Source organism: Asterias amurensis, chromosome 17 (assembly GCF_032118995.1).
Source record: "Asterias amurensis chromosome 17, ASM3211899v1".
Taxonomy (NCBI): Eukaryota; Metazoa; Echinodermata; class Asteroidea; order Forcipulatida; family Asteriidae; genus Asterias; species Asterias amurensis.
Genome location: NC_092664.1, coordinates 8092644 through 8119285, shown reverse-complemented (window position 1 = coordinate 8119285; position 26642 = coordinate 8092644). Strand labels below are relative to the sequence as shown.

The 26642-nt window shown below is 39.8% G+C and overlaps 3 protein-coding genes across 3 annotated transcripts in view; 1 reads left to right on the top strand and 2 right to left on the bottom strand.

Annotated features, from left to right (window-relative positions):
* The first annotated feature begins 335 nt into the window (after positions 1-335).
* On the top strand, positions 336-1328 carry LOC139950096 (microfibril-associated glycoprotein 4-like). The gene has a single exon (XM_071948725.1). The coding sequence runs from the start codon at positions 336-338 to the stop codon at positions 1326-1328; it is 993 nt and encodes a 330-aa protein (XP_071804826.1).
* A 1728-nt stretch (positions 1329-3056) lies between these two features.
* On the bottom strand, positions 3057-10959 carry LOC139950102 (uncharacterized). The gene is made up of 9 exons (XM_071948731.1): positions 10769-10959; positions 9946-10054; positions 9513-9686; positions 8471-8579; positions 7896-8072; positions 7006-7089; positions 6150-6257; positions 4979-5175; positions 3057-4221 (listed from the first exon to the last, which is right to left on the bottom strand). Exons 2-9 carry the CDS (start codon positions 10036-10038, stop codon positions 4066-4068), a joined length of 1098 nt encoding a protein of 365 aa, XP_071804832.1. The 5' UTR covers positions 10039-10054; positions 10769-10959; the 3' UTR covers positions 3057-4065.
* A 2375-nt stretch (positions 10960-13334) lies between these two features.
* LOC139949662 (germinal-center associated nuclear protein-like) overlaps positions 13335-26642 on the bottom strand; it is a 94406-nt gene continuing 81098 nt past the window's right edge. The window contains exons 19-30 of the mRNA XM_071948119.1: positions 25928-26116; positions 25101-25419; positions 24493-24675; positions 23775-24005; positions 22859-23020; positions 21534-21660; positions 20680-20781; positions 20215-20302; positions 18923-19089; positions 17520-17649; positions 16432-16635; positions 13335-15801 (exon numbers count right to left, since the gene is read on the bottom strand). Of these exons, the coding sequence (XP_071804220.1) occupies positions 15531-15801; positions 16432-16635; positions 17520-17649; positions 18923-19089; positions 20215-20302; positions 20680-20781; positions 21534-21660; positions 22859-23020; positions 23775-24005; positions 24493-24675; positions 25101-25419; positions 25928-26116 (2173 nt within the window). The 3' untranslated portion in view covers positions 13335-15530. The remainder of the gene's footprint in view (positions 15802-16431; positions 16636-17519; positions 17650-18922; positions 19090-20214; positions 20303-20679; positions 20782-21533; positions 21661-22858; positions 23021-23774; positions 24006-24492; positions 24676-25100; positions 25420-25927; positions 26117-26642) is intronic.

The window sequence follows — 26642 nt, the reverse complement described above, 5'->3', positions numbered from 1 at the left end:
ATAACTAGATGGACTCACCAATGCGTAGGCATATTGACTACCTAGTTTTATTTTGATGTTCCTTATTTTCTACAAACAAAAGCTATAGCGAGGTTTCCTCGTACCGCATAATTCAGTGTATCGCTTGAGGTGGCTGGGCGGTCCAGTGGCTAGTTGGTTAACTACTGCCGATGGGGTTGGTGGAAAACCGGCAAGGACTACTTTCTTTCGCTTAGCGGATCGACTTCTCGTTAATAACTTCACTAACGCGGAGTGCGTTCTGTACTGGACTCAACGTTCTGACAAGCTTGCTCCAGTCATCGTCAGGAGACTGTAACAGAACAGTCGTTTTCATAATGGGTTTGATCACAGCATTCCTGTTGTCTTGCTTGGCACTTTATTGTAGCAGTCAAAATCCAATTCGATTCGCCTCATCGGGAACGCAGTTCGCAGCCGAAAACCGTGCCTTAGTGAATCATACGTTTCACTGGAAGACTGTATCTTCTCATGTGGTCTGTGGGCGAGACTGCCTTTTGGATTCGAAATGCGAATCATTTAACTACCACACAAGTAAACGTATGTGTGAGCTGAATGATGCCAGCAGAGCATACAACTCTAGTGACTTGTTGAAGTTGAGGGAGAGTTTATACTTTGATTACAGTTCGGATACAGGTTTGCTCTCAGTCCCACTGAAGGATTTTGTAAAGTACAGCGACTGTAGCGAGCTGTATCAAGCTGGTTACCGCTACAATGGCGTGTTCACAATCTATCCAATAACTATAGTGAAGGGGTTGCAGGTTTACTGTGATTTGGAGACGGTTGGAGGTGGTTGGATTGTGTTCCAGAGCAGACAAGACGGCTCCGTTGGCTTTAACCGCACCTGGGCTGAATACCAATCTGGGTTCGGTGATCTACATACCGAGTTCTGGCTTGGAAATGATGCCCTGCGTGACCTTACTAGTACAGGCACATGGAAACTGCGGGTTGACATCGAACATGGGCAGGAAGGCTCCAGTTGGGCTACGTATGATGGTCTTGTCATCCAAGGTGCTCTGTACACCCTCTATTTTGATCATTACTCCGGTGGTCTGGCAGGTGATGCGCTGGCTAAACATAAAGGAGTACCATTCTCAACCTATGATAAGGACAACGACCAGCATATTACCATCAACTGTGGGCATTTATTTGGTGGTGGTTGGTGGTTCACAGGCTGCTTCGAAGGGTACCTGAATGGTATTTATCACCACACAGACACAGTGGAGGCAGAGAGGGGAGTGCACTGGTCCACCTGGAAAGGATTCAAACTCACTATGAAGAAATGCAGCATGAAAATACAACGCGAAATCTAGAGCTGAGAGTACACAAATGGTGCAACAAGGGCGTTTGACAATTACCAAAGGTGTCCAGTGCCGTTCCCATTTACAAAAAACCCTGATAACATGAACATACAAACTCTAAAAGAAGCTAGCCTTGACCCAGGTCGGACTTCCTACAAACTACACCCAGTCATCCAGAGCAAAGGGGCGCCCTCTATTGACAACTCACAGTTTGAAATGAAAAGTCATTTGGAACTGACCGTCTGACAAAGCATATGACCGGACTCAACTGAAGTTTGATTTGAGTGGAAAGCTGTTAATGGTAAGTAAAACGCAATTCTTAAATCCAGGTGAAGGAGGTGGGGTGGTCAGGTCTCTTTTAACCATAGACGTTATCGCAAATACTTGGTAGTGCGCATTAGGCTTGGAATGAGGTGCATGCTGGTCTACCTTGTTCGCTAGCTAGACCAGCATGCACCTCATTCAACAGTTAGCGCTTGCACAATGGGTATTTGCGAAAAATGGCGTCATGCACTCATTGCCCCAAAACAGTGTTGTGTAAAAATCAAAATGCATGTTTAGATTCAAGACAGTGGACACTATTGGTAATTGTCAAAGACCAGTCTTCTCACTTGGTGTAGCTCATGCATAAAATAACAAACCTGTAAAAATTCGAGTTCAATAGTTGTCGAAGTTGCGAGATAATAATGAAAGGAAAAACACCATTGTCACACGAAGTTGTGTGCTTTCTGATGCTTGATTTCGAGACCTCAAGTTCTAACTCAAAAAAAAATTGTGGAAAATTACTTCTTTCTCGAAAACTACATTACTACTTCAGAGGGAGCCATTTCTCACAATGTTTTATACTATCAACAGCTCCCCATTATTCGTTACCATTACTCTAAAAATTATTTTGAGTAATTACCAATAGTGTCCACTGCCTTTTTTGTATTTTTCGTAAATGCAAAGCATAATTATCTATAGGCCCAATGAAAATGAAAGATGCAATAAAAGTCAACTGTGAATGTTTCAGCTGAATAGATTCTCCACTTGCTGAGAAACAGCAAAAAACAAATGCTACCCGATGAATTCAAAACAGGCTGCTTGCGCAAAGAGCCTTTGACAAAGTGTACTCCACAAATTAATGAGCATAAAAATAGATCTGATCAAGAGCACTGGAAAGATGTTGATAATACAAAACATTGTCAGGAACAACACCCTTTAAGTTATATAGCTGACAGAAAGAAGTAATTTTCACCCACAATTTGAATCTGAGAAATACATCAGGCATGAAGCGTTTCTCATGCACACAATTCTATGAAACAAGTGTTTTTTCCTGCCACTTCTTTCTTGGAACTGCGATGACCAATAATTGAGCTCAAATTTTCACAGGTTTGTTATTTCATTCATATGTTGAGATACACTAAGTAAGAATAGTGGTCTTTGACAATCAAAAAGTACCCCTGATTATGAGTAAATGCTGTTATTGTTTTAAAAGTGTGTAAATTGAAAATTAGTTTTTCCTTTTTTCGTAAAAGAATTTAAAAACATTTGTGTATTTATGGGTAGAATTTTTTGTTTAGATGGTTGTGATGATGGTTTACAATTTCTCTAATCATACTTGTTTATGTTTACTATGACAAATAAATAATTTTAAAAACTTCTATTGTTTTAGAAACAAAATAGAAAGAAAAAGAAAATAACAAAATCATAAAGTTTTGTTTAGTTTATTTCAGGTATCAAAAATACAAATAACAAATTACAGTTAAAAAAAAAAAAATCATTTGTGTAAAATTTATGTTCAAAACATTTCTTTAAAGACAAATTTAGAACTACATCAACTGATGAGAATTTATAAAATTTACTGTTTAAAATGTCTATAAAGCTAGTAGTAGGTACAGAGGTGGTTAGTTTCTAATAATATGTTAATATAACGAAGCAAAGTAGAACACCAAAATTATTTAAATATTATAATAAAACCGCCTTCTCTTGATGAAATTTTCTAGTGAGTTTTTCTAAAGCCATTTCAATCAATTCAACTACATCAGTTGGTGCACTGTGACACAACTTTGCAAGTATTGTGTCGATGCATTTATCACTCGATATCACATTGCAGTCGGACATCATTCAAAACCACAGAGGACAATATTGAATGGTCAGACAGTAGGAGGGCTGACTGTGTGCTGTTTAGAAGCATTTAACACATGATAACATAATGCAGACTGGCAATACTTATCATTAAAAAACTACAGTTGAATTGATATTGAAAGATCAGACTGTGAGTTGCAGGCTGGTAGTTAGTTAGTAAGTTCATGATCAGTCATTCTCTTATGCCATAGGGGATTCGAAGCGGGGACCACAGAATTGAAAGGCAGGCAAAATACAACAGCTCCTAAACAACTAAAAACGATCTGGGCAAACATTCATAAACTGTGAAGTGAAAAACTTTCAATAAATTCAATAACAGAAATTCAATAACAGAAATTCAATAAAATATTACTAAAATATCTCAAGGGTACCAGTAAAAAATGTAATTAGTTAACTACCCAAAATATTCTCATATTCTAGTGTTTGAATCAATAGAGCAGATTTCTTGGTTCCTAAATAGTTGTTAAAAACTTTGCATTTTTGAGTTTCAATTCAATAACAAATTTGGCAAATATTTAAAATTGTCTGAACAAAATTCGAAATGTTATCACTGAGTAGAATTTATAAGAACGTAAAAAATAAAAGTATGTACAATTGTGGTGACGTCATAGAAACAATAGACTCACTTGTTATTGGTCGTTTCCATGGTAACATTTTCGTGAGTGATCTGTTCTACGTCTTGGTCATCTTGGGGGGTGGGGGAGGAGGGTTCATTGATTGGGGCGGGGCTGCTGGCAGGGGAAAGCTCCGACGTGTCGCTACCATCCATATCCTTATCCTTAGTGGGAAAAAAAATCAGACAAAATATGAATATTAATTTTTGTTTTACCCATATACACCGATGTGTGTTAGCACTGTATACTCAGTACTTTCCCAAATCCTGTGAACAAAATCACAGACTTATAACTCGGGTGGGATTTGAACCCACGACCCTTGCGATTCTAGAGCAATGTCTTACAAACTAGACCACCGAGATTGCCTGGTAATTAATGGCAATAAAAACTTTTGGTTAGAAGTAATATACAGCAGTTTTTGAAACTATAAAGCATTTTGTTTGATTATTTTAATCCTATATAAATGTAGATGTTTACAATTAAAGTAACAACAGTTTCATTTCAAAAGGTGGACGCTTTTTTGTGGCTGAAAATCCAGAGCTGATTATGTTCACGCAGGAAGAATAATCCCCGATAGGAATACACAATCTGAGAAACAATACTGACAGTAATGCTTCCGAGATTCTAGATTCCATAACCACATTACTTCAAAGTGAAATGTTTCACAAAAAGCTTTAAACTATTGAAAGAATCAAATCGAATCCCACCCGAGTAATTTGCCTGTGATATTTGTTCACAGGACTCGGGGAAAGTACTGAGTATACAGTGCTATAACACACATCGGTGTATGGGTAAAAAAGCCAAAGTTAATATTGAAAGCTGTTGTAGTCTTTTAACCAAAAGTTTGGATTGCCATTAATTTTACGAGTGACTAACGTTAAACCTTCCCTTTAACCTTTCAACTTTCAACCTTGATCTCACCTGTTCGCTCCCAAAATCGCTGATGTCCCTCTCTGATTGGCTACTGTATGCACTGTCAGACTTCTTCCCGGGGCTGTTGGGCTCTTCCACGTCCCAGGAGGGTGGTGCTTGATCAGTGCAACGTCGGAGGGCAAACTTGTACACACCGTGGCTGGAAAGGCCCGTGGTGAACCAGTATTTCTCAACCATGTACAGACCTGAAGAAAAAAACAAAAACATACACGCGCAAAATACAAATTTTAGTATTGGTTAAACAAATTCAGAGTTTTGGAACTTATCATCTGGTTCATAAATGCACTTAATATTTTGTAATTGTCCTTAGATAAGCTTAACTTTTTAAAGTGAAAACAACCCAACTACATAAACATTGTCAACGGTCCCGAATACAATGGGTCCTATTTTTGTGTGTGTGTGGTGGGGGTGGGGGTGGGGGTGGGGGTGGGGGGGGGGGTGGTTTTTTATGTCATTGGGGTCTACTTGCCAAACTTTGAGTCTCCTCTCCAGTGACAAAAACACATTGAAAGGCTTCGCCGGTAAGTTGTTCTTGTATAATGTACAACAATGTTTAATATTTTAGGCCTATTTTATCATGGTACACAAACTTGATATATCGTCGGGATCATTGAGTAGTTATTAATGCTTCTACAAAAGGTTTGAAACTCACACTGATTCAATTCACAACTCATGACGATCCAAATCAAGTGACTAAACTTTACTGTTGAGCATAACCTACGATGGCTAGAGAAGCTTTTCACCTTGAATAATTTTTTAACCAGCTAGAAAATTCCGTTTAAGATCCTATAAGGGATTTTCAGATTGTTTGGTACAATTGTGGATTATTCTTCCTACAGGGACATAATCGCTCCGGATTTTCGGCGATATCTTAAAAATGCTACCACCTTTCGAAATGAAATTCTCACAGGTTAGTTTTATTGTACACAATTATATAGTATTAAAACGATGAAACGGTTAAAAAAACCAAAGGTATACTTTCCCTTAAAGATGCAAAACAATGTCTGCTTAAAAGTCAGCATATAAATATGCATGAGGTGAAAAAGTCAACTTATACGTAAACATGAGGCGCAATAAGTCAGCTTATAAATACGCATGAGGTGTAAGAAGTCGGCTTATAACTATGCATGGTTTCACACATTACAAGAGGTCCCCTTACCATCATATCTGTAGCCATCCTCTGGTGCATATGGGCTGTCCAGCTTGTAGCCTCGGATCACTCTCACAGGACGCTTGAACTCAACGTTCCTCGTTAGTGCAAGGTTTCCTGTTCAACAAGTATTCAATTAAAAAGAAACACATTATTAAAGGAACACATTGCCTTGGATCGGTCGAGTTGGTCCTTGAAAAGCGTCCTGTTACAGTTTTTTATAAAATCGGTATGGTTAGAAAGATGTTGTAAAAGTAGAATACAATGATCTACAGAAATATCCCTCGAAATTGCTTGGTTTTCTGTTTACCTCGTCCAGTAACACGATCGGCCATTTATGGGAGTCAAATTTTTGACTCCCATAAATGGCTGACCGTGTTAGTTCGCGACGTATAATGAAAACCGTGCAATTTTGAGTGATACTTGTGTGGATAATTATATTCTACTTTGTAAACATCTTTCTAACCATATGCATTTCATAACAAACGGTTTCAAACGCTTTTTATAGACCAACTCGTCCGATCCAAGGCAACGTGTTCCTTTAAGTGACTTTTTATTTCTATGCAAATTTATGGATATGGTCAGAATAACATGTCTAATTGGCTGTTTTTTATAATTCACGTCAAGTTGGTATTCCAAAAATTTGTTTTGTGCCTACCCTCAGTATTATTTCTCAGAATGTTTTGAGCTTCTGGAGTAAATGATTTCCTTTGAAAATACCAATGTTACATTGAAACCAAGACTTGACAGAGGAAAGACAATGGATAAAAACAACTCAATTTGACATTGGAGCTCCTCACTACACTTGACTTTGAGAAAAGAGAGAAAAAGTTTAGTACAATGTATGACATTGATCACATCTCACCTCTAGTTAGTCTCTGGTCCCTTGACTGGGGTGCAGTGCGTAAGTTCTTGGGATTGGCTCTGGTGCCCTTCAAGTCACGTCCTCCTGTGTGATCAGATACACAATTATTATTATTTATTTATTTGGCAGTTCACATAAAAATACAAAATTACAAAATATTTATACGAAAAGGGTAAAACATTAATTATATAAATATGTACATCAGGAATGGAAAACAAAACAAATAAAAAGGGGGATACATCATGATACAAAAAAAAAAAAATTCATATTAAGCTCATGTTTTCTTGAAGAAAAAAAAAACAAAGACAATAAACCCATGAGTGCCTGCACAATTCATTTAGCTTTGATTTGTTCCATTCTTTGCAATCTTCTGTTGCACTTGGCAACCCTGACTAGAATTTTTTTACTGGTTACACGCCATCGTAGCTGTGCTACGATTAGGTGATTATTCCAACCACTTGTGTAAAAGAACCCAGTACACCTATCAGTGTTTTCTGGTATTGTTGGCTGCAGATTGTGCAACAATCACGACAATACCTTGTAAATGACTAATTAGATGGTGGTATATAAGTACGTGGGTCTTTAACTTCAAACCTAGTTCAGCGTACCGTGTAGAAAGAATAAGGAGCGCTTCGAGATAAAACTCTATCATTATCATTATACTGAACAACAATAGCATAAAATCTTGTGTACTATGCTTACGTGACTGCAAATGCAGAAACACTGATGAAGGACAAATGAAATTATTCTAAAATTAATTGGCCGATATCACCAACTGTTTCCGAGTAGAGTCCTATTTTGTGCAGAACACTGAAAGAATGTACAAATTTGGCTTTCTATTAAAGTAGGGTGTACCTCTCCTAATAAACACTGGTTAAGTTGCAACTCACCTTCCCCGGTGTATGTAAAGCACTCTCCCAGGTCCAAGTCATCCTCATAGCCGCCCGACAATGCCAAAGAGTAGCACCCCTCCTCTTCATTTCCATGGATGCCAGCAACCGTTGGTCGGTGGATGCCGTCACGAGAGCAGTCAAGCCTCATCATCCATTCTCGACCGACTTCCACCCCTGGTGGTAGAATAGTCAAAGGTTAAGGGTGCAAACATAGCATACAGTGCAAAATGCTAAACATTAAAAAATACAAAGAAGTCTCACAGCTTGCTTTTCACAGTAAAGGGAAAATTATCCATCGCCTCCCGAACTGTTTTCCTCTGCTTAATTTAATACAGGGAGTTCCAAGGCCTGGCGAGTTACGATAAAGTGTCTTGCTCAAGAACAGTGTCATGACTGGGATAAGAACCCAAGTGTAGTGACCAGGATTCGAATCTACACCCGATGACTAAACCACAAAAACCAATTAAGCCCCCACAACTTAAATCTAATAGTTGGATTTTTCCTTTTACACGAATTATTCCCAAAACCTATGGAAGTTATGATTAAACTTGCTTAAAATCTTAGAATTTTACCTGGAATTGCACCGAAGGTATTTTCCCTCCTTACTGGTTTAGGTTTGTAGTCTGCGTCAGGATCCACTTTAGACAGCTCAATATCCACATCCTCAGCGCTTGGTGGTTTCTAGAGAGAGAAAAGTACAATTTGGGTTTGATTAAAGACAAATTTACTTGAGCAAGATTTGAACTCAACTACCTCTGGATTAACATGTCGTCGCTCTACCAACTGAGCTATCGAGCCTTATGTAAGCAATCTCCCTATTTTGTCGATACATTTGATCCTGGGTGCCAGTCAAAAACCATACAACCATTAACTGTCGTGTAGCCAGGGATCACACCCAAGTTTACGATACAACCTGGGAAGCAGCAGCCAAGGGATGCAACTTTTAATTTCAGTCATCAATTAACAAAAAAACACAAAGAAAACTGACTGGTTATATGTGTTAACAAGTGACTCGAGCGAGACTTGAACCTGCGACCTCAAAATTAACATGCTGAATGAGCTATCTAGCCCTGTGTTGGCAGTCTCCTTATTCTGTCAATTTCTTTGTTTGAGGGTGCCAGTCAAAAGTCATTCAAGTTGTAACTTGTGTGCGATCCCTGGCTATACAGCAATTTAAGGTTGTATGGCTTTTGACTGGCACCTTAAAACAGATTTTTTTTTTAATTTTTTTTTTTTAATGCAAGTCGTCAGACACACAAGGCCTGTGTGGGCTATAATTATTTTTTTCCAGAGGCCGTCGCCACCTACTCCTAGGGATGAAACAGGGTTACCCCTTTTACAGTCCATACGGATGTGTGCTTTGGTATCATCAATCCGTAGCCTGGCCGGTAGAGCAGAAAGCACTAACTCCCTAATTTTATGTAGCAAGTGTCACAACCCGGGATTCGAACCCACACTCTGCTGATCAAACAACAGAGCTTGAATCCAGTGCTCTTAACCGCTCGGCCATGACACGCCAAATGATATTGCCAAAATAGGGAGTCTGCCAACATAGCTCAGTCAGCAGACTGAATTGTATGGACAAGGACAAGACGATTATGCAAAAAAACTTACGAGGCCTGTGAGACGTCGAGATTTGCGCACCCCTGTTGCAAACGAGCTGCCCCCGTCGTCTCCCAAACCAGGTCTCTCCTGTACCCTGACTTTCTTGAAGGCTGAACTGTCTGATGATTGCTTGCGTTTGTGTTGTCTTGGCCGTTTCTTGATGTTCTTGGGTACGAGCTGAAACTGCAAAGGACAATCAAAGTTGTGAGTACAGGCTGTAAAGCATAAAAACTTCCTTAGCACAATAATATATTGTTAAGCAGAAACAGGTAACCAGCCAAAATACCATACAGTTAACTAACATTGCTCAAAAGCAAAATTAACTGCTTAACACTAACAGCTTTGTGGCCATAGTGCCAGATCTCTGGCTATCAAGATCAACGGTTTTGATCGCAAAATTATTCCCCTTATTGAAATACAACAACATTTAAATTAAATTTACCGGTTTGAAAAGGCCCAAGTCTTTCAAGACTTGCTTGTTCTCCTCGATGTTCTTCAGGCGCTGAATCTCATATGCTGATAAAACGGCAGGCATGATTTCGTCTTGGACTCTGGATATAATATTATTAAGAAGATTGTTGATAATCGTGTTAATTAAAACACATACCAACTTTAATTAGAAGTAAGGTGTTGCTCTGCTTTTAGTTGCGATAATCAAAACTCTTGGTTGGTCATGTTGAATGTAATTGATTTTTTTAAAATTAATCAACATTATGATTATACGCTCCTACGTTAAAACCACAACACATTCCACTTAAAGCCAGTGGACACTATTGGTAATTGTCAAAGACCAGTCTTCTCACTTGGTGTATCTCAACATATGCCTAAAATAACAAACCTGTTAAAATTTGAGCTTGATTGGTCGTCGGAGTTGAGAGATAAATATGAAAGAAAAAACACACTTGTCACATGAAGATGTGTGCTTTCAGATGCTTGATTTCGGGACCTCAAATTCTAAACTTGAGGTCTCGAAATCAAATTCGTGGAAAATTACTTCTTTCTCGAAAACTATTCCACTTCAGAGGGAGTCGTGGATTCTCACAATGTTTTTATACTACCAACCTCTCCCCATTACTCGTTACTAAGGAAGGTTTTATGCTAATAGTTATTTTGAGTAATTACCAATAGTGTCCACTTCCTTTAACAGCTAGTATTACACGGTGTACTAGCTACACTAAAATCTGTACGATACGAACGAATACGACTGTTGAAGGATGCTGTAAAAAAAATAGGTGCCCAACTCCGTGTTTTTTAATCATTCTTACCTTTCACGTTAGTGACAGCAACACAAATATCTCAGAAATAACTCCTGGTCAAGTACAGTACCGTTTTCCGGCTAAATTTACGCTAAAAAGTAAGAAACTTGAGTCAAATGCAGAGAGAAAAAAACTGTACGTGTTCGTTGCCAGCAGACGACATCTCTCTTGTTGTTGACAAATTAAAGGGACGCTAACAGCTGAGCACGTGTGTTTTCGCGGGAAATTTTCGCGGGTTCCTTCCCTGTGTTAAATGAACCCAAAATTTCACTGGTCCCCGTCGTTTTATCTCCAGCAACAGAGGGCGCTTTATGTTAATTTTTACCCTGGGATTTATTTAGGGCCAATGACTTGAGCTAGCTATACGGCCTCTTTTTTTAAAATTTCTTTTCAAATGTTTTCAAACCTTATTATAGGTATTAAACTTACGCATTATTCGTTCCAAGAATTAATTACAAAAAGTACTAAAAGTAATAGTGGAACTTGAAATTAATTGTCCTTTTTTATTTATTTTTTACAGGATTTTGGGCAAATTCCACACAGCAAAACGTTACAATTTCCAAGCACAGACAAATCCTTGCTTAGCGGAAGAAGATTTGTTACCTGTCAAAATGTTACTCTCTAGCACTCGGACTTCCAGCTAAACAGCTTTTTCAGCCCAGGGTCCAATTTCATAAAGTTAATTGCTCAAGTACAAAAACTAGCTTAGCATAACAAAAATATGCTGACCAGAAAAAAAAGTTACAATTGATTACTTTATAATTAGCACACTGGTGTCCTGCTTGTTGTCGCTTAGCAGAAACTTGTTGGCCAACATTTTCTGTATAAAACAGATCTATGAAAATGGGTCGGTTTAGGCCTATGAGCTAGTTCGGGTAGTACGGGGTGTTACCCAAGACATACACCCCCCCCCACACCCTAAACTACTAATTTTTTAACATTAAAGGGGAATTTACTTTAAATCTCTCAAAATTGTGCCATTTGGAGTTGCTCCTTATTGTTCATGCACTAATTCAACCTACAGTGTGTTGCAATTTGTGAGAAGTGATTCAACAACATAAACTTGCCTGTGACAAAAAAACAAAACAAAACCCAGCTGAACACACCGTCCACCAATTTGTGGAGTAAAAAATGTGGTTCTACAAAGTAGCTATCTGTATTCTGTCATGGTCCACACAGTTTCAAGAGATATTATGTGAATCATATGATTCTATTCTACTTTATAATACATAAATCTTTTCAGCCATTATTAATTTCATAACAAATGGTTTTTATAGCCCTAAGCACAAAAACCCCAATGTTGAATCCAGAGGCAATGGTCCTCCTTTAACCAATTGCATAAATTTCAAAACTTTCTAGTTTTCATCTGAAACAGTCAGGTAACCCATTTGATTATGGAAACAGTGCTCCGGGGTTAGGTTCTTCCAGTTCCATGTAAGTCAAACATCGCAAGGTTCAAGTGATATCTAGATTGACTATGGTGAAGTCTAGTCGACTCAAGTCTACCACTTTCAAAGTAATTATTGCTCTTTGATACAAAAGAATCAGGCAAGAAACTTCAACTCTATCATTATCAAAATATTGTGACATAAAAAAGACCCCTGGTGAAGCACACATACCTACAGAACAGAAAGGTTCATTGAAAGGTCAAGTTTCACAAACTCTATGATCACCTTGAATATGCCCCTTTCTTATCAAGTTCCCTTTCATCCCAGGTCAAAATTCCAGTTGAACCTAGTTAAACTGGGTTTAACTGGAACTAGTTGAAAACCAGTTGATAAACTAGTTAGACACAGTTAAAACCAGTTGGTTTAATATGGAAAATGGACAGAAACTAACTGGTTTATAATTTCAACCTAGTTGAACACAGTTAAACCTAGTCCAAACCAGTTGGTTCATATGGAAAATGGACGAGTTTGGTCACTATCCAGTTGAAACAGTTGACCCCAGTTAATTAGGTTCAACTTGAATTTTGACATGGGATATAATCCCTACATTATTGATATCCAGGCCTGGAAATAAACGCAATCCATGGCCTCCATTGCCCCTGGTGTTGGCCTTGGTGCCCTTCAAAAGTTTCCCATTGACATTACGATTTTACAATTGAAGTGCCCTTTGCAAAATGAAAATGGCCTTGCCCTTTCAACATGGTCAAAAATGAAATTCCTGACCTGGATATCGGCAAATAAATGGTCCTTGTTTCCAAAGTGTGACATCAGGTGTTTGACATTATTTAGATCTTTCCACTCCATTTTGAAGGGATTGCTACCTTATTTTAGTTTTACACTCATTGGAAAGATCCAGTCTTTCACTTTCCAACCATTTTGAAACTTGGGCATGGAGGGTGAAAAGTAACAAGATTACAGTGTAATAACAAAATTAATGATCTTTGTGCTGAGGCTAGAGTGTTTATTTTGTGTGCAAGCTTGGGCCACAAAGGTCGCCCAAATTAAAGAAGAGGGGTTATGAGAGCGGTCAACAGAAGTCCTTTGCGAAAAAAATGGTCTACTATTTTTATTCACTATTTAATAAAACACTACACAGAGTCACTTTTTATAAGTTCCAAACACTTCTTTTTAATATCAAAACTCCTCCATACAATGCAACAATTTTTTTCAGTTGTATCAAAAGACATGATTTAATTTTACAAAAACACAAATAACATCATGTCTCTATAGGTTTTAAATTTATGTACAGGTACGGTGTATGAAAGCAGCAATGTTTAAACCTTAACTGAATAATGAGAAAGAAATTATCCACAGATATAAGTTGTTCCAAATCAAGAACAGAACAGCATCGTTAAAGTAGATTAGGAAGAGATGCATCATTAAGCCCGGTTCATACTTCCTGCGAATGCGAATGCGAAGGGAATGTTGGTGATGCAACAATCGGTACGCGTTCATTTTCCCTTTGTGACACAATGAAATTCGCATCGCACGAAGCATTCGCAGCAAGTATGAACCAGGCTTTATATAGCTGACCCCACAAAGGGAATGTGCATAAGCCCATCTAACATCTAAATAGGCAGCTGAATCTACAGCTACGAGTTGCTAAGTGTGTTTCAAAGTCCTTTACTTCAATGAATTATGATCCAGCCATAGCTGAAACGGCCTCACTCATGATATCAACCATGGAATGTTTTAAAGACACTGGACACTATTGGTAGTTGTCAAAGACTAGCCTTCACAGTTGGTGTATCTCAACATATGCATCAAACAACAAACCTGTGAAAATTTGAGCTCAATCGGTCGTGTCGAATTTGCGAGATAAATATGAAAGAAAAAAAAACACCCATGTCACACTAAGTTGTGTGCATTTAGATGGTTGATTTCGAGACCTCAAGTTCTTAATCTGAGGTCTTGAAATCAAATTTGTGGAAAATTACTTCTTTCTCGAACACTATGGCACTTCAGAGGGAGCCGTTTCTCACAATGTTTTATACCATCAATCTCTCCCCATTACTTGTCACCAAGAAAGGTTTTATGCTAATAATTATTTTGAGTAACTACCAATAGTGTCCACTGCCTTTAAAGTAGCTCTTTTTGTAAACAAGGTAACAAGGGCCCAATTTCATAAAGATGTTTTAACATTAGAAATATCCCTTGACAAATACCTTTGCTAAGCAAAAAATTAGCAAACATTTTGACTGGTAATCCGTTTCAGTTAACAATGCTTTTCTGTGCTTACAGGCTTTATAAAATGGGGCCAAGGTCAACACAACAAACTAGCTAACTTATTGCTCACTCATGTATAGCAATGTAAACCAAGGACAACAAATAGTCTGGCCCTTGTTTGGTATATTGATAATCAGTATTCTGTACTGCAATTGAAGACAGGGACTAAGATAGTCTGGTTCTTGTTTGGTATAAAGATAATCAGCATTCTTTACTGCAATTGAAGACAGGAACTAAGATAGTCTGACACTGTTTTAGTTTTAGGCACTGGAGACGTTTGGTAATTGACAAAGACCAGTATCCTCACTTGGTGTAACCCACAGTATGCAAAAATTAAAATCTGTGAAAATTTGACTCAACATGTTTTTTAAGTTGCAAGAAAATAATGAAGGAAAAAACACTTTGTTGCACAAAATTGTGTGCTTTCAGATGCCTGAGAAAGGCTTCACGCCTGACGTCATTCTTCTCAAAAACTACGTTACTTCAGAGTGAGCCGTTTCTCACAATGTTGTATACTATATATTGAGTGATCACCAAACATGTCCAGTGCCTTTAATCAGCAGTCCTTATATGGTGTGTTCGATTAGCTTCTCTGGGTCAACCCCAGTGTGCTCATCCAAGTGAGCCCCTCATATGAGCTAATGGGAAAGCAGATCGGAACTACTTTCTTTGTGTCAGAAACTGACTTCCGAAAGATCATAAAAATGATTTTCAATGTCAAAACCACAAGTAGGGCACTTGGGGCCGACCTGGGTGAGCCCCGCAAATGATGTCAAAGCTATTTCAACGCACCGAGGGGTCGACCTGGGTTGACTTTGGGATGTTAATCAAACGCACCCTATTGCAATGGACCCTTCCATGAAATATGCTAATTACATTCACGCACGCGTACAGACCCTGTTGGTTGGCAAAGGCCATAGAGTTGTGCACTAAGCAGACGCGCAATCGCGTCTGCGTCACGCACCCATTAGCCGTGTACAAAACAGCGCGATGTTCCCTCATTTTGCCAACCAAAACGTTTGTGCGCACGCGCTATGTGCAATTTACATATTTCATGGGAAGGATCTATTGAGGAAGGGGAACGTGCCACAGATGCATCATAGGGTGAGTAGATTCGCCAGTCTGAGTTCAGCGAGTCTGTCGGCTCGTTTCTCAGACTCGATACTAATCCTGAGGTTATCCAAGCTCTGCTCCACATGGTGAGGCGAGGAGCCAAAGGAAGATGGAGTCCTCTTGACTGCATCTTGTTGCCGTGGAGACCGCGTAGCACCATCTTGGAATGTAGCACCATGTTGTAATGTAGCGCCATCTTGTAATGTAGCGCCCTCTACTGTGCCATGAAGCCATTGTTGAAGTAGAGCGTCAAACCTTTACATAATAGCAAAGAAAACACAACAGATTTATTTCAAAATTACTTCAACTTTTTTTTAATTTCATCTTAGCAGTACAGTAAAGAATAAAATTAATAGCAAGCATGGTTCACACCCAAATTTTTGATACAACCTGGAAAGTGACAGCCAGGCCAGGGGATCACCTTAAGGGGGGTGCAACTGTTTTGTTTCAGTAAATAATACAACACAAGAGAAACTGACTGGTAAATTAAGAATGATTTAGGGTTGAACATAGACAAATTTAGTGGAATTTGTAGCAATGACCTCCGGACTAACTTGCTGGCACTCTACCAACTGTTATAATTCCGTCACATAGGAACATAAGACCATAAAAACGCAGGACACCTCCAGTCATAAATTTACTAGCCTAAAGCCTGGTTCATACTTCATGCGAAGCGAAGTTGACGTCACAACTCTCCTTTCGCAGCGATATTCGCAAGTGAGTTGAGCAGAGTTGAACTGCTGCAAACTATTCGTTGCGAATTTGTGATGTCAACATTCGCTTCGCATTCGCAGAAAGTATGAACCAGGCTTGATGTTAAAAACAATGGCTTTGGGCAAGCAGACCATTGTTAATTTTGAGCCCTGCAAAGGACATTTATCTTACTTTTTGGATTCCTCCTTAGCGGAATACAGCACTGTCTTCACCGCTGTGGCTGCGTGCTTCGCGGCAACATCACGCAAGGGTTCCCTCTCCAGAACGGTGATTTGCGTTTCTTCGTTCTGTCTTTCGATTAAAGTTGCTTCATAAACTTTTTCAATAAAGTTGGCTTGCTTCTGCCGGACAACGCTGGCAATATGTGAGACAAACCTTCAAACAAACAAAAAAAGAGTAGAAAATAATGTTTTGGGCGAGACTGAATTTAAATGGAGATATATGATGTGGGATAAAAGTCAAGTACCTTAGCTATTCCAATATTTATATCCATACCATCCAAAATATATCATGCCGAGCTTTTGCCTAGGATTTCTTGAGCCCTTATAACTTTAACAGATGGCTCCACTCATCTCAGGGTTTGATCTTTGTTAGGTATGTATTTGACATGGAATATATTTGCCTTTTACCAAAGCGGTAATAGTTTTCTGCCCCTTAATAAAAAAACCCATCTATGACCCCTTTCAAATATTTAGAATGATCCAGTCTAGGATATCAATGATTATGACTCCCAAGGTCATTACACTTTGGAGCAATGGCTTAATAGACCAATCCATTAAGCTCTGCCCCATTGTGTACTGACCAATCACAACCCATAGCGCTACCAAAAGTCTGACAAAATAAAGTCTGATATATGTGCGTGTAATCTTGGTACGCCCGGCAGAGTTGTGCAGAATGGCATTGGGGAGGCTCACGTGTTCTTGCTCACACATGCGCCATGGGCGGAGCCTAACGGATCGGTCTATTAGTCATTGGAGGATTGATTTATTGGAACCGTATCAGCATTTAGGGTTGTGTAATGTCATGTTTTTTTATAACCAGTTTACTATGGAGGAGACAATGATACACAAAACTCTCATGCAACACGCAGCGGTAGGCTCATAAACTGGCATTTTAGTTTCTGGGTTGGTTGGCGCTGGTCATGTGAACAGCTAGGCCATGTGTGGTGAGAATAGTGGATTGCGCGTACACAGGAAACTGTTTCACAAGGTCCATGTAGTCATGATTTTTCAAGAACAAATGATTCTTATTATTATTACCTTGGTGGCTGAACGAAGGTTTCCGCCCTGGTTGTATTGACAGCATCTCTCCAGGTATGTGGTATTTCAAAAGCATCAAACTCACTCTGAATGTAGAAAACTGTCAGGTCATTCCCTTCTTCACTGTCATCTGTAAAAAACAATGGGAATAAATTTCGTGTGAGGCAAATCAGGCTCAGTGGCACAAATCTATTATGCTAATAATAATTTCAATGCTTACTTTTTTATCAACTTGCTTCCATTACCATAATTAATTAAACACAACTTTAAGTAGATGCCAAGCTCAGAAATTTCCTGCTAATACTACTGAGCCAATTCTGGAAAGTTTGACCAACCCATAACCTTTGTTTCAGGTGAAAATGAACACTCAGTATGTTAACCCCAAAGTTAACTTTCGCACTATATAAAAACAGACCTGCCAACCTTGGCTCTGAAAGAGGTAATGCAGGGGATGGTTTACTTAAAGGATTTGGGTACTTTTCCAAAATGTCCACTGACAGGGTTTGAAGATAATGACAGTGGAAAGCTTCCCTTTAAATATTACTTACTGAGGTGCTGTAGTTTTTGAGAAATGAGTAAAACAATGTAATGAAAATACGTTTGTAAATGCTTAAAATAATTTTGGTCTCATGAGACCAAAATTATTTTCATGACATTGTTTTACTCATTACCCAAAAACTACAGCACCTCAGCACGTAATATTTTCAGGGAAGCTTTCTACTATCATTATCTTCAAACTGTGTAAGTTTAGTGTAAATCTGTGGACATTGTGTTTTTTTGTCCTACAAAAAGTACATAGACTCTTTAACTTTACTCCGAAGCAGAGGTAGCTTCTTTCTGGGCAATTAGGTTGGCTCAGTTGTTTCTGTCTTTGACCTCTGGACCCCGGTTAGATAACTGAACCAGATCCTTGCATGTGGATTGGGTTTTTCAGTTCCTATCTAACTGCGTGGGTTTGCCCTAGAGGGGTTTTCCTCCCATGTCTGAAATTGAAAACGCCTTGTTGTATTCTCCACAAAATGTTGGTGTGATGTTGTCATTAGGATGCTTAGCCGACTATGATTGTTGCGGCAGTTCACGCTACAGAGCAGATATTCCAGTGTCAGGAAATCCAACCGGGGCCCAATATCATGGAGCTGCTAAGCACAAAAATCTGCTTAGCATGAAATTTCTTCCTTGATAAAAACAGGATTACCAACAAAATTTCCATTTGATGGATATTGCCTGTTACTGGTATTCAGCTGTTGTTCGCTTTTCCTGAAAATCACGTGGAAATTTTGTTGGCAATCCTGTTTTTATCAAGGCAAACGATTCATGCTAAGTAAATTTTGTGCTTAGCAGCTCCATGAAATTGGGCCCTGAAAGCCATTGCAACTATCTAGTTTGGCAGCCCAGACACTTACCACTATCCTGTTGAGTTTGTACAATTGACATCATATAGCTGACACACTCCTCAATAATTCTACTCCATGGTACATGCCCAGCCAGCGGCTCACAGCCCGGTGCATCGTACGTCAGGTAACAGGTGTCTTCAAATGATCGACGGAACTTCTCTAGAGTTCTCTGCACCCTGTTAATGAAAATAAATATTTAATGTCTGACAAATCAACACCACGCCTTGAACTTTGTCTTGAAGGGGCACAGCAATTTCCCTCTGGTAAGGGGCACTTCCATGAGGAAAATGTAAATTTGTACGGCAAAAGCACAAAGTACGGCAAAAGCACAGGGCACCACGGCAAAAGCACAGGGCACCACGACAAAAAGCACAGGGCACCACGACAAAAGCACAGGGCACCACAGCAAAAGCACAGGGCACCACAGCAAAAGCACAGGGCACCACAGCAAAAGCACAGGGCACCACAGCAAAAGCACAGGGCACCACAGCAAAAGCACAGGGCACCACAGCAAAAGCACAGGGCACCACAGCAAAAGCACAGCGCACCACGGCAAAAGCACAGCGCACCACGGCAAAAGCACAGCGCACCACGGCAAAAGCACAGCGCACCACGGCAAAAGCACAGCGCACCACGGCAAAAGCACAGCGCACCACGGCAAAAGCACAGCGCACCACGGCAAAAGCACAGCGCACCACGGCAAAAGCACAGCGCACCACGGCAAAAGCACAGGGCACCACAGCAAAAGCACAGGGCACCATGGCAATTGCTGTGGGTGCCAGGGGCTATTTCGAGGCCTGCAACACCAATGAAATATATAGAAACTTCCCCACTAATTAAATGAAAGTAAATCAATATGAGATATTAACCCAACGAGAGTTAACCCAACGGTTCTTTTCAGAACCACCCCAACTCATTTAGAGATTGTTATTACATGGTGTTACCGCAAACTCTTCTATACCTTATCTCCACCATGCAAAGTTTCAAATCCTACTTAATATGAGATATTCATAAAACAGTGCGCCTTCTGCAGTTTATCTAATAATAGACCTTTTCGCAAATACCATTGCACAAGCGCAGACTGTTGAATGAGGTGCATTTTGGGATAGATATGGATCAAATTTGGTCACCAGCTAGACCAAAATGCACCGAAATCCAAGCTTTACGCGCGCGCCCCAGTATTTGCGAAAAGGTCTATGTTTGCAGAATACAGTGCGCCCTCTAGAGTTTATCTAGTAAGGTTTACAGAATACAGTGCAGAATACAGTTTATAGAATACAGTTGAGCAACTAGACAAATACCTTGCAAATAGCGGAACTTTGCTCTTCTGGCTCCCTGGAAGGGAGTTGAGATACTTGTGACAGAAATCCACCACAGAATGCCAGTCATCTGTAAGTAAAATAAACCACAGCAACTTTATTAACGTAAATTGAACTGGAGTATCTTGTAACAAAACTATTCAGCAGAAAATGCTTCAGCTACGCAGAAATTGTCTTTTGGAGTTAAGTGGTATTTTGGCTGGTAACCTATTTCTGCTTGCCAAGATTTGTCTTGTTCTTTTTCGAATTTGGGGGGATAAAAACTTACATCTTTTTCCATAACCACATTACTTTGGAGTGAAAAGATTCTCTATACTATTGAAAAAGCTGCTGTACTTCTAACCAAGTTATTAATTTGAATAGTGATTACCAAAATTGTATCTTCCTTTCTAGGGTTAAAACAAAATAGGGTACTCGGACGATTAGATTAGATTAGAATTTGCTTACCATCTTCGCTTATAAGAGGTAGACTTGGTAGGAGTAAAAAGAGTATCTTTTGCCTCAGAAGTTCCATCTGCTTCTTAGAGTTCCAATCAGGGCTTGGGAGTTCTGTCAACAACAAAAAATCAATTATATCAAAATTTCAACTGGTTTATCTCATTTGTCCCCCGCCTTCAGTTTTTAAAACTGGCATAAGAACTGGAATGTTTGTTTTTACAGGAGGCAGGAAAGTATTGAGTTTACTTTATATTTATCTGTGGGTTAAAGCAAAATAGTATTCCTTATCCCTGACAACTATTTAAATGTAGCTGCACCCTTTGGTATAAGTATAGGATTCAAAATGCCACTACTAACAACTATAAGCGAGTGGTTTAGAGCAAATTGACTCTAAGTTCTGGTGGGTTTCAAACCGTTTGAATCTGCGTCATGGCACTTGTATCATTTAGCAAAATGCTTTACTATAATTGCTTCTCTTCACCCAGGGGTATAAATGGGTGCCTGCATAGTTGTAGAGGTTGATATTGTGTATAAAAAAGCCTTCAAAGTGCCATGGCAGCCCATGGCTGTATACTCCGAAGGGAGCTGAGAAAGATTAAAAAAAGAATGATATTTCCCCAAAGACCAGGGCATTAACGTAAAGTGCATTGATATGGCTATTGTAAAATGCGCTAAAAAATAACTTTTTATTATAGACACACAAACTTAAAGCAAACAGTTTTTTAAATGTGCACCCCAACTTGTCCAAGTCCATGGTAAGATTTGTTTTTGTGGTTTTCGGTGCATTTCGGTCTATGTAGAATGCAGGCTTTATACTAAACAAGCCCAGAGATTTTTTACGGCAACTGCAATATGTACAATACCTGATTGGTTGTCTGACTTTGTGAACTCTGCAGGAGGCCACGAGAGGGAAGTCAGGGAACCACTGCTGGCCACATCAGCAAGGTGCCTGACTGTTGCATTGTAGAGTTCAATCACACGACAGCAATCCTTTTATAAGGAAAAACAATAAAAACAATGACCCTATAATCCATAATTGTAAAATCAAAACATAAAATCTTCAAAACTAAATTTTCTTAACATCAAAGTTTAACTCTAGACACTATAACTAAGCACTGAAAACACACAATCCTTTGCATTTCAACCACCAGGGGTCACAACTTCAAGATGTTCCAAGAGCAGGTCACGTCTTAAGCGTAAGAAATAAGTTTTCTTCCAGCGTGTTGTAAATGACTGAAACAGCCTGCCCTCATACACACTAAAAATGCTAAATCACTCAATAATTTCAAGACTTTGCTCAACATACATTGGGCCAACAATCCAATCAAATCTGTGAACTGGTTTGATACTTCAAGGGGGGCATAAATAATAGTATTTGTGACCCGCTACGTGAAAATGAGTCAGATGTCGCCCAATGCATTATTAAGTTATGGACAGTTTAATGTGGAATTGTTAAGATCTTTATTTGCATGGTTAACCTTGAGAACACTTACCTTTAGGCATTAAAGCTATGAATACAACAATTTTGTGATCATACTTATATGTCTAATTTATATCCTTTTGCGCGAAATGGTAGTTTAAAACATCACTTTACTTGTAATTCGTTTTTCAGAAAAAATGATGTATTGGCTATTTTCAAATGGGGATAACTCAGCAACGCCACACACCAAAAGCTTAGACATATACCAAATTACTGCTGCTGGTGTGTTCTTTCCAGCCATGCATACAACTCAATTCTTGAAATTGTCAACATCTGACTCATTTTCACATAGCGGGTCACATTTGGTTTTTTATATAGCGCTTTATAAACCGTGTCTCAAAGCACTTCCAACATTATTACCCCTGATCACTGGGCCTCTTCGTTCCTTAAAACCATCTTAGCTCCCTGGGGAGTATACAGCCTCGGCTGCCAAATAGGTAGCGCACTAAGCTAAATCATTCACAACAACCGTCTCTGCCCTCACAGGTACCCATTTACCCCTGAGTGGAGAGAAGCAATACTAGTTAAGTGTCTTGCTCAGGGACACAGGTGTCACGACCAGGATTCAAACCCACACTCTGCTGAACAGAAACACAAGAGCTGGAGTTCGGTGCTCTTATCCGCTCGGTCACGACACCCCACAAATAGATCAAGTCTTACCTCAGAGCCAAAGGTCTTGTAAGTATCTGTAAGTAATGAATGAATTACCTGCTCTGGTAGACATGCATCTCTCCGCGTCTTGGCATCCTCATAGAGAGACAGACTGAAGAAGGCCATCATCCCAGTGTCCAGGTAACCCTTAAGGCTATCTTCAGAGAGGGATGGGGGAGGGGGGCTACGGGTCGCCAGCCAATCCAAAGACTCGCTCAACTGTCAGGTGAACAAAACAAACACACAAACGTTACTGATAGCACAGACCCAGCCGTCGATTTCACCACACTCTTCCTAACTTAGGACTAATCTTAGGACTTAGGACGAGTTAAGTTCCATATCCGAAGACGTTAGGACGCATTGAACTCATCCCATAGCTCCCGGAATACTCGTCCTAACTCGATTAGTCCTAGCATTTCGTGAAATCGGCAGCAGGCCTCTTAGCACTGCTTCAGCAAAAAAGTAGCCAAGTGAAATGGAAATTGGGCTCGGACCCCATTTTACAGAGCTGGTTAAGCACAAAATTTAGCTTAACAATTTGCTGCTTAACAAAATTGAGCTGCATATCAGTCACAGATGGTCCCAGTAACATGGTATTTAGTTGGTAACCTTGTTATGGTAAGCATAATAGTCATTGTACTAAACTAAATGTTGTGCTCAAATACCTCAACGGAATTGGGTTCCGGGCCCAATTTCATAATGCCTGTAAGTATAAATACCTGCTATAAGCACAGAACAACCTTGCTTAAAAGAAATTGGTTACCAGCCAAATCTCCATAAGGATTACATTATTACATCTGGTGCCCCACTCATTGTTGCTGCTTAGCAAAGATTTGCTAAGCAGTATTTTCTGCTTAACAGCTTTAAGAAATTGGGCCCTAATCACCGATGGAGTTTTCTTGCAGAATTTGGTCACAAGAATCAAGCAGAAAATGGTTATCTTTCGATCTTCAAAAAGTAGATTTGCCCTTACCTCTTGGCTGTTTTGCGGCAACTCAATGTCCTCAGTGACCTCCAAGAAATGATAACCCGACACAAAACCCTTCCCAGCCAGTCGATCGAGAGCTAGCATCTCTATACACATGCTCTGAGCATGCTCAGTAGCTGACCAATCAAGGAGGGCGATGACTAAGGGGAGAGGCGGAGTCACCGGTTTGGCTTGTAGGATGGAGTCCAGTCGAGACTTTGCTTGGCGCCAAAAATTCTACGAATTTTAATGATACGAACTGTATGTTAATTACATTTTGGTGATCATATACAACTCAAAGATTTTGGTTTGAACAAAGAAAATTGCTTGGAGAGAAACTTCTACCAATAACCTCTGGAATAATGAAAGGGGGCTCTACAAACTGAGCTCCCTAGTACGGCCTCCCTAGTAATCAATATCAAGGATGTCAGTCATAAGCCCATTAAAGGAACACGTTGCCCTGGATCGGTCGAGTTGGTCTTTGAAAAGCGTTTGTAACCGTTTGTTATAAAATGCATTATGGTTAGAAAGATGATTTAAAAGTAGAATACAATGATCCACACAAATTTGCCTCGAAATTGCGTGGTTTTCCTTTTACTTTACGAACTAACACGGTCGGCCATTTATTTATATATACAACTATATCAAATTGGAGAAACCCCTCCTCCCAAATATCACCACCCAAGTTATTTATCTGACCACACCTCATTAATACTTAACTGACCTGGTTACTACTGGGTGGATCCAGTGCAAACAGGATCCCGCTGGTTCCTAGCAGCTGATTGCGCTTAGAATGATGATTAGAGGTCATTGACCCCATTGTGACCTTTGTGCAGATACTGAGTGTGCAGAGCTTGTTGGATGATACGTGGGGCACTCTTGCAGAGTACAAACTAAGTGTTTCAACCTGTTAAATATAAAGAAGATGATGTAATGATGAGCAGTGAAAGTAGAGCCATTAATAAAAAATTAAACAACAAATGGGGTTGAACAAAGACAAAATGATAAGGGCAGGAATGACTAGATAGTGGGCTTTTACAAACTGAGCTGTCTAGCCCATGAGCTATCCAATCCTAAGTTGGTGGTCTCCCTACTTTGTCAATCCCTTTGTTCAGGGGTACCAGTCAGACGCCATTCAACCTTTAACTGCTATTTAGCCAGGGATCACACCGAATGCTACAACACAACCTGGGAAGCGGCAGCCAAGGGATCATCTTTAAGGGGATGCAAATATTTTTTTGTTGAAGAAACTTTACCAAGTCAATGTTCGTTGTAGTTTGTTACTTGATACTCTAATAAAAATTAAACAAACATTCAAGGTGAAACAATTACCTGCTCATCGTCCCCAAGCTGACCCCTCCTGGCGCCCTCAGAGAGTTTCCCTCTCCTCAGCTTCGCCTTCAGCCAATCACACAACCTCTCCTGGTCATGTGATCCCGACGCAGGCAGCGAAGCTACCAGCTTCCAGTAGTGGTGCTGCTGCCTGTTGCCATGGTGACTGCCTCCCGTCAAGGATGCATGATGGGAACGGAAGGAGTTACCGAGTACATCGGGGAGGTCAAGGGATGACCACGCTTTCTGGCGGCGAAGGTTTTGCAAGTAGTGAATCCGGAGGATGGAGTGGGCAATTTTCTCCCGGCCAGTGTCAATACTGCAAGAATAAACATTAAAAAAATGCTTATCCTTAAAAAAAAACCAAAACATGCTTACCCAAAAAACCATGCTTACCCAAAACGCGGGTTTGGAATTGCACAAATGTCAAAGCTTATTCAAACTCCATGGGAGGCACAAACTGAGCTTTCTAGCCCTGTCTTCCTATTTTGTTAATATCTTTGTTGGATGCCAGTCAAAAGCCATTGAAATGGCTTGTGACACATTTGTACAAAACCCTTGCCAGTGATGTGGTCTCAAAAAGCTCTTGCAATAAGTCCCTGAAGTTTACAAAATACAAAGTTGAAAAGAATCTGCTCTACCAATGCAAAGGTCGTTGATTCGAATCCCATCTGAGTGGATTATTGTTCACAGACCATGGGAAAGTATCGAGTATACAGTGCTTAATACACATCAGTGTAAGGGTAAAAACATTCATGTAAGGTTAAAAACAAATTATAAAATCAGAATTGTAACAAAAACTTAAAACTTAAAAACATGAATCTTACCCATATGGAGACTCCAGAGTAACGCCCGACCTCTCCCTTGCCACGCCTTCATCTGTGACCTCCTTGGTCTCTCTACGCCCCGCCCACAACAACCTAAGCTGCTCCTGAGCGCTCTGGTTGGGCGGGGCCGCTGGGAAGGTCAGCAGCATCCTCCTCAGTCGGATGCGCTTTGTGTAGACCCTGTACCATCTAAAGAGTAGTAAAGAAAACAGACAGTTATATCAGAGCTGCTTGCATTTGCATCTTGCAATTCAGAAGATTTTTATTTATTTAATTTTGTTTTGTTATGAGAGATCGCCTCACATCACACTTTCATTTGTGCTATAGACCCACATCCACGATCCCAGATCCAAGGGGCATAATGCAACCTACTCCTGTGGCTGAAACAGAGTTACAGTCTAGCCATGCATTCGCTAGGAGCCTGCCTGGTAGAGCAGAATGGACTACTTTTCTCAACTTTTTAAAGCCATTGGACACATTCGGTACACAGTATTGTCCAAAGGCCCACACTTTGTGTATCACAACTTATATATAAAATAACAAACCGGTGAAAATTTAGGCTCAATCAGTCATCGGAGTCGGGAGAAAATAACGGGAAAACCCACCCTTGTTTTCGTACAGTTCGCCGTGTCAGGAAATGTGTTTAAAATAAATGTGTAGTTCTGGATATAGAGAAATGTTCCAATGTTTTCTCAAAAAGTGAAGCATTTCATGG